General features: G+C 36.3%; 1 protein-coding gene across 1 annotated transcript; it reads right to left on the minus strand.

Annotated features, from left to right (window-relative positions):
• Positions 1-581: 581 nt before the first annotated feature.
• Positions 582-6724, minus strand: LOC125276242 (G2/M phase-specific E3 ubiquitin-protein ligase-like). Its single transcript, XM_048203748.1, has 10 exons — positions 6620-6724; positions 6188-6503; positions 6002-6081; positions 5695-5747; positions 3864-4177; positions 3540-3718; positions 3130-3302; positions 1715-1929; positions 835-969; positions 582-589 (listed from the first exon to the last, which is right to left on the minus strand). The coding sequence occupies exons 1-10, from the start codon at positions 6710-6712 to the stop codon at positions 582-584; spliced, it is 1566 nt and encodes a 521-aa protein (XP_048059705.1). The 5' UTR covers positions 6713-6724.
• Between the last annotated feature and the right edge of the window lie 668 nt (positions 6725-7392).

The raw sequence follows: 7392 nt of genomic DNA on the forward strand, positions 1-7392 counted from the left end.
ACAGCAGCATGTCCAGGAGGAGTGCCCAATGAACTCTACTACTTACCACACAGGTGATACGTTGTTGATAAACAGATAAAAGTAATATTCTAACGTTTTAGCTTAAATGAAAATAAATACTTATGTTTTCTATTTAACATAGGTTTGGCTCCAGAGACTGCGGATTTCAAATTGAACAGACTGAACTGGATGCCCTTCCTGAAACTAGCCTGTCAATGACTCCTTGTGGGGACCCAAACATGCAGGAGTACTTGGACTTTGCCATGGAACACAATCAGTTACAGAAGCCAGAGAACTGGGAGTCTGCATCAGAACTGTACATGAAACTAAAAGAAATGGCTCAGCTATGAAATGATCAAAAAGGGAGGTTTTTTTGTAGTGGTGGAATACTGCTGTCTGTCTGAACACAATGTTTATGAATCTGTCACCCACAGCTTAATTGTTTTTAAGTGTGAAGTAAATTAATCAAAAATAGTAATAAGTATTTATTAAATTTTTGTAGTATAGAAAACAATACTTCTTGAACTACTTGTTTCTTTATCTAAAACAGTGATTCACACAAAGGGATCCCAGTTTGAGAGTCACGAATCTAAAACATTTTCAAAATGTTAACAGTGAGAAAAACATGCTCGCATACTGTTACATTATAAAAACAATTTTGGCAAATGCACTTTAAAGTGAACCTTTAACAACAACAATGTTTTCAGAGTCTAGGGGTCATCCATCATTTAGCTTAAAAACAGCCAAATCCTGGACTGTTTTGAATTCCAAAGTCCATTTGTGACTTAAACAAAGTGTATGAGTCTAGGAGTGGTAATTTCAAGGAGTTTGTACATGTATTTGCCATTGGGAACGCAGAGTCATACAGGAACTCTATTTTTGGCAGTGGTTCCAAGCCAGACGGGGGAAGTGAAGACAGCCCAGTAGCAAACATCAAAACATCTTCCACAGACACAGCAGCCTGGCCTTCTGCAAAGAAAAACAATTCAGATACATAATTAAGGGTTCAAGCTCAAAGAGCTGAAACCCTATTGTAATTGTACTGATTTTTATTATTAGGGTTTTTTTTTTAAGTTTTACGGCCTGTAATCACGTGATGCATATCATTTGATAGATATCCACATACTGAACAACTTTGCCTCAAGTACTACTGCTGTCAATCAAACTGTTCATCAGAAATTCGCTATCATCTTAAAAACCTACTTGCGCAAACTAGTCCTAGATTTTTCGCCCAATCGCAACCAAACCAGTGCAGTACAATTCTCTGGAATCTCTAGATCAATAATTATCTAAAAAAAAGTTGAATTTTACCATTTGGGTAGCCATAACAGGGTCATTTACAAAAATGGGCGTGGCAAAACACTCAAAAGCCTATAACATCCTAAACGAAAACTCAGAACTTCACTAAAATTGGTGAGCATAAGAGACATACCATTCTAAAGAAGCATGCAGAATTTCATGGAGATCGGACCATAGGTGGCACTATAACTTTCAAAAAGCTTTGAAAACTATATAATTCCTATGGTAAATTGCCTGTAATGGTCTTTTCCTTCTGTGATTTAGGTGGTTACATTATTGCTAAATAAAACTTAATGGTCTTTTGATGCTTATGTGCTTAAAGGGCGGAAATGCTTGAACCCCGATAAATGCTGCTTGCAGCTTTAATTTCCATGTGTTTTTTAACTAGTTATAAAAAACAAATAAACCAACAAACCTTCACAATCAAGGAGATAGTCTGCCCAGAAGCCCATGGTTTGACTTTCTTTAAGTCTTCGATTACTCCCCGAAGGACTGAGGCCAGGTTTGAAGAGTATCTCAAGGTCAAAAGCAGTGAGTTGCTTTTCAGAGTGGCACAGGGCAGGAGCCAGCAAAGTAGGGTGTTGCTGTAGTGCAGTCAAAAACTCCAGGGTTGAAAGACCCTCCTTGAATCTACAGAGTGAACAAAAACATTGTTTCACTGCTGTGTAGTGGCAACTGAATTTAAATTAAAGAAAACAATTAAATATTCTTTTCTCTACAATTACTATCCACCTTAACAAACGTACATTTGGGGGGGAAAATGGTTGTGTTGAAAATTGATTTAAAGAACCCTATTTTCACATTGCACATTAAAAGTTAATTGTTACAAACTAAGTATTACACACAGAAACAGATCAGATTCCTCATCAGTATACGCACAATACGTCAATGACAATGCAAAAACAGTTTAGAAATTTTAGCCAATTTAATTAAAAAATAATAATAATAAAAAAAAAAAGACATATAACATTCACATAAGTTAATGAACTCTTTTCTCAGTATGCTGTTGAAACACCTTTGGAATAATTCCAGCCTGGATTCCTTGTGTATGAAGCTTCAGGCTTTGCACACCCATCAACATCAGCACACTCGTATATCTGATTTTATATTATATCTGCTTTTATATTATATAATAACCTATATAACCCTTTAATTCAATTCAATTTTATTTATAGTATCAAATCATAAGAGTCATCTCAAGACACTTTACAGATAGAGTAGGTCTAGACCACACTCTATAATATACAAAGACCCAACAATTCTAGTAATTCCCACCACACCAATCAGGGCAGGAATAGATTCAGATGTAAATGACACTGGCACAGTATGGAGCAGGTGGTTGGATAAACATCAGCAAGTCATCAAGGGTTTGATGGATCAAGTGAGCCTCAAACCATCACTCTGCTGCCAGATGTGCAGTAGAGGTGGATGGATCACTATAAGGGGTAACTGGACTGATTTTCCTCTTGAACTCTATGGAGGAGTTAGTCAGGTGGAAAAACCTGAGATCTAATTTCTGTTTTTGCTTTGTCATTATGATGTATTGTGTGTAGATTGATGAGGAAAAAGATTAATATCTATTTTAAATTGAATCTATAAAGGTGTGTAGACTTAATGAAGGCACTGTAGTTTGACAAGGCACAGAATGAAGCGACATCACATATCAGTTGAAATACACTAAGTTACAAATTCTGTCACAGTGACAAATTGGTAACGGATATACATGCTTGCATAAACCAAAGATGGGGACCCTGAGGTATTTCAAACTAAAATTTCTTATATAAATACATAAAAAAGAAGAAAATCTCATCACTACAAATATCATCTTACCTGTCAATTACAGATGAGTTGCGGTCAATAACATACCATTGGAGGTAGTCTGAAACAATTTCTCTCTTTTCTTCCACAGTAGCCACATGTCTCAGACAACCTGCTGTCTGTAACATTGTGCTGTGTCTCATCATACATTCGTGCAGAGCATCCAATGAAGCAGCATTCTCAATCTGAAACACATGAAAAGGGGCATAAACACCCCAGTCAATAACTGTAAGCACTGTATCTCTTTCCCTTTTTTTTTAATGAGATACATACACAGCATAGTGTAATCTTACACCATCAAAAACTAATAAATTAATGAAACAAATTCTGTACTGGATATAGGAAGTAAACACTGTCTCAAAACACTGCAGGAACTATGTAAAAACCTGCCCTACCATACCGTAGCCTTATGCTATTCTCACCTCTTGCAAAGCTTTCCCTATTTCTTCATCAGTTATTAAATTAATTGGTGCTTTGAATGAAGGCTGGCCTGCAAGATAATGTACAAGATCTTTCGACAGGAAATGGGGTCCTGGACCTCCATGCACAACTGACACAGCAATCATCTTTCCTGCCAGGTAGTATTCATCCTCCCTAACAGCTGTGAATGAATTCATATTGCAAAATTAAAACAAACAATGCGTTATATACTGTAATATACAAGCATTTGTCATGTGATATATATGGTCAATGATCATTAACCAACCATTAGTAGCCTATAGTACACATCTAACCCATATGCATACCATTTGCATTGTAGACCAAGAATCGATGTCCTTCTGGTCCATCAAAAATGGGCCGGTCTTTTAGGTGTTTCATTAGTAGAGTTAAAAACTCTCGTCTTGGACCACCAGTGTCAATTCCCTCTTCCAGAACACCAGTATCATCAGTAAATTTGACCAGCATGTCACAGGTTTCAGAATATGTTGTACGCTTGAAACCTCTGACTGCCCCATCCCAAACATTAGCCCTTGAGATGTTGAACCGGCTGACTCTTTTATGATCAATAGGAAGTGACAGGTTTGCTATGATGTCAGGTAATGTAATGTCCGTCTCCTCCCTGTAATGACAAAAGTGACTTAATTTGTGGATATTCCAGATATACCAGAACTATTGTACAGTGAAAAAACAGAAGTGCTATAGTCAAAAGCTGTCATATTACATTGCTGCGTGTTGGAAATTCTTCACATTGACAGCAACCGGCTCTTCGTCCTCTTGCTCAACATTTGGTGAATACAGGTCTGTGTATTTACTGTTGGGAAATTATATTATTATTAATTAAATTTCCATGTTAAAACATCTTACAAACAAAAATGTCCTCCCCATGTAATCAGTTAAATAAATTTAAATTATGTCAGTCATTATGATTTTTTTTATTTACCTGTAGCAAGAAGTTTTTTCTGTATTTTTTTCAGGTGGATCCAGATCCTCAGCATCAGATATTACTATCTGAAAAAAAAAAAAAAAAAAAAAAAGATTAAAATGTCTGAAACAACAACACTGAAAGCAAGAAATGTCATGGTGCCAGTCTGCCTTATTACCTGTCCTGGCCGAATTGTTGATGAATGTCCTGGTGCATCTCTGAAACATGATAAAACATAAAAATGATTAGCTCCATGATAAAGGCTATAATCTAGTTTTGAGTAAAAGGTAGTAGTAGAGGGAACAGAAAGATTTATAAAAAAAGATTATTTTGTTATAAATCACATTACACATATGGTATTTTCTGTTTCAAGTTCATCAGAGCGAATTCTCTGATCACATCAACAACTTAAAGATAGATTATTTAAAAGTACTCTCATGCAATTTGGCATCTAGCCTTTGTCAGCGAGTCAAACAGATGAAATGAGAGACAATGGGTCTTTTCTAGTGGCCAAGGTGTCTTGGGCTATAGTGGGTGTTTTAGACATCTTAAAAACAGCAGGTGTCCTTCAGGCCTACAGTCAAATCATGTAAACATTATGTATACACCAAGACACAGCCAAGATTCCTATTGGTTGATTACCACTAGAAAAAAAACATTGTCTTTCATTACATCCCCCCACTTCATTCTCACATGTTTTTTTTTAATGGTTTGGTTAAATTTGTAATTTGTGTTTATTCACCTGCAAGAGCTTATTGTTATGTTTTTAGGACACACCAATAAGCTCTTGCAGGTGAATTAAGTAAAGCTCACACAAGCAGCTGAGGGTCCTTTAGGTAGGGAGCGAGGGGGCACCTCAGTCAGTTACAGAAACAGCCGATAGCATGTAGCAACGTTGAGCTTATGTGCAGTCTTGCTGTATTTCCAGGAGAACAAAAGTGGTAAAACATCTCCAAAACAGCAATATAAATATATAATGTGTATGTGAATAAGTAGTGAGATATATACTAGTAGTTTTATCACAATTTTGTGATTTAAATGAAAAAAAAAAAAAAAAAAAATGTTAAATTGCCCTTTACCCGGTAGTGAAAGCACTGTAGCCCAATAAGATATGGGTTATTATTATTATTATTATTTCCAGTCAAGAAGTAAAGAAATAATTTCAACCCATGCACGCCTGAAAGTTCCTTAGTGTACAAGTGTGCAACACCTACCTTTCATCTTCCAGTTTGAGTTTGGGAGTACTTCGATTTTGTGGTTCAAAAACCTCAGAGGAAACGGATAAAATTATCAACAATTTTCAACAGCTTCCATTATTGTTCCATTACCACATACAGCATATTTCAATGCTGATTGGTTTCCTGTGTTACTGTATAATAGTTACTGCAAAATAATCAAAACAAACCTTTTTGCACTAAATTATTGACCAGGACAAAGATTTATGTATAAAATCCAATGCACATCTAATAAATAAATACAAACATACATAAATATTTTAAAAAATTGAAATAACTGATGTACCAAAGTGTCAGCTCGATTGAATTCAGCTGTGCTCCTTGTTGTGATGACAATTTCAGAATCAGAATCTGAGGTATCATCCACTGAAAAAAATAAATCAAACAAACATTATTTATCCTTCAGCAGAGAATCAAAATATGTAAAAAAAAAAAAAAAAAAAAAAAATATTGAATCATGAGATCCACTAACCTCTTTTATAGTGTTTCTCTAGGCAAATGAAAAAAGTGATCCTGGAATATGCCTTTCCTATTTCCTTTTTATATTCTGCCAATTTGAATGGCCTTTCTGACCCAGGCACATGGACCACCTCTGAGCAGTCTGGATACAAAAGGACGTAAGGTCCTTCGTGCATGTCCTTGTTAAATGTTCTCATTTTCTGTACAGCTTGTTTCAGTAGATCAGGTGCTGCTACCTCCGGGTCTGCAAATAACGGGAGTGTTTTCCCTCTTAGAGGTTTTAAATCGGTTCCATCAGTTTCATGTGGCACCATCAATCCTACATTTATCTAGTAAAATAACAAAGATATATAATTAATGTATACATAGGTAAAATAAATACACACATACACACATATACATATAGAGCACTGCAAAATTGTATAGGACGGCCAGTACAACTTACCTGGACGTGTTTTCTTTCTTTAGGCTTAAATCTTCCTTTTGGCCCATAGTTAAAAGACTGCCGTTCTTTTGACTTAGAGCTTCTGTACTCCATGAACTGTTTGTATGATGGGCATGGTTGTTCTGCTGAAATGGACAGAGTTCCGTTCCAAAACAGAAAGTTATAAGCCGCTCAAAAAATCATTATTAGCATTACTGATTTTTATTCACATGGCCTCAGATAGCTAGCGTTTTGCTACACTAAAAAAATAACAAATAACAACTTACTTTGCTTAGCACTGTCCGGCTGTCGAGACGTCCCCGGTGTTTCTGTCTGGACCGCGTCGTTTAGAAACTCCAAACACCGACCACACGTAAAGCAAAACCGCGTTAAGCTGCTCATGTGTTTACCACAAAACGGGCAAAACATCCCTCGGTCGCAGTCCATGTTCGGTCACCATAAACTTTATTTACGCCATTAACTCCACAACCACAACACGAATTTACCGCGCTCACCAACCACAACACCTTTCACTGCGTCACTTCCGGTGTATGGTACATTCCCTTTCCGTGAAGAATCTGTCATTGTAAATTTGTTTCGGGACTGGTAAAAGTGTTTTGCGTCTTGTTAATTTGTTTTCTAAAATGTAAATTTGTTTCGTCCTTGGTAAAAGTGTTTTTCCCATGTAATTGTGTTTTATGGTAGGTAAAAATGTTTTCCAAAATGTAAATTTGTCTCGAGCTTTGTAAAAGTGTTTCACACTTTGTAATGTTGTTTTGCACTTCCCGGCCACC

Source organism: Megalobrama amblycephala, linkage group LG9, assembly GCF_018812025.1.
Source record: "Megalobrama amblycephala isolate DHTTF-2021 linkage group LG9, ASM1881202v1, whole genome shotgun sequence".
In the NCBI taxonomy this organism is placed as follows: domain Eukaryota; kingdom Metazoa; phylum Chordata; class Actinopteri; order Cypriniformes; family Xenocyprididae; genus Megalobrama; species Megalobrama amblycephala.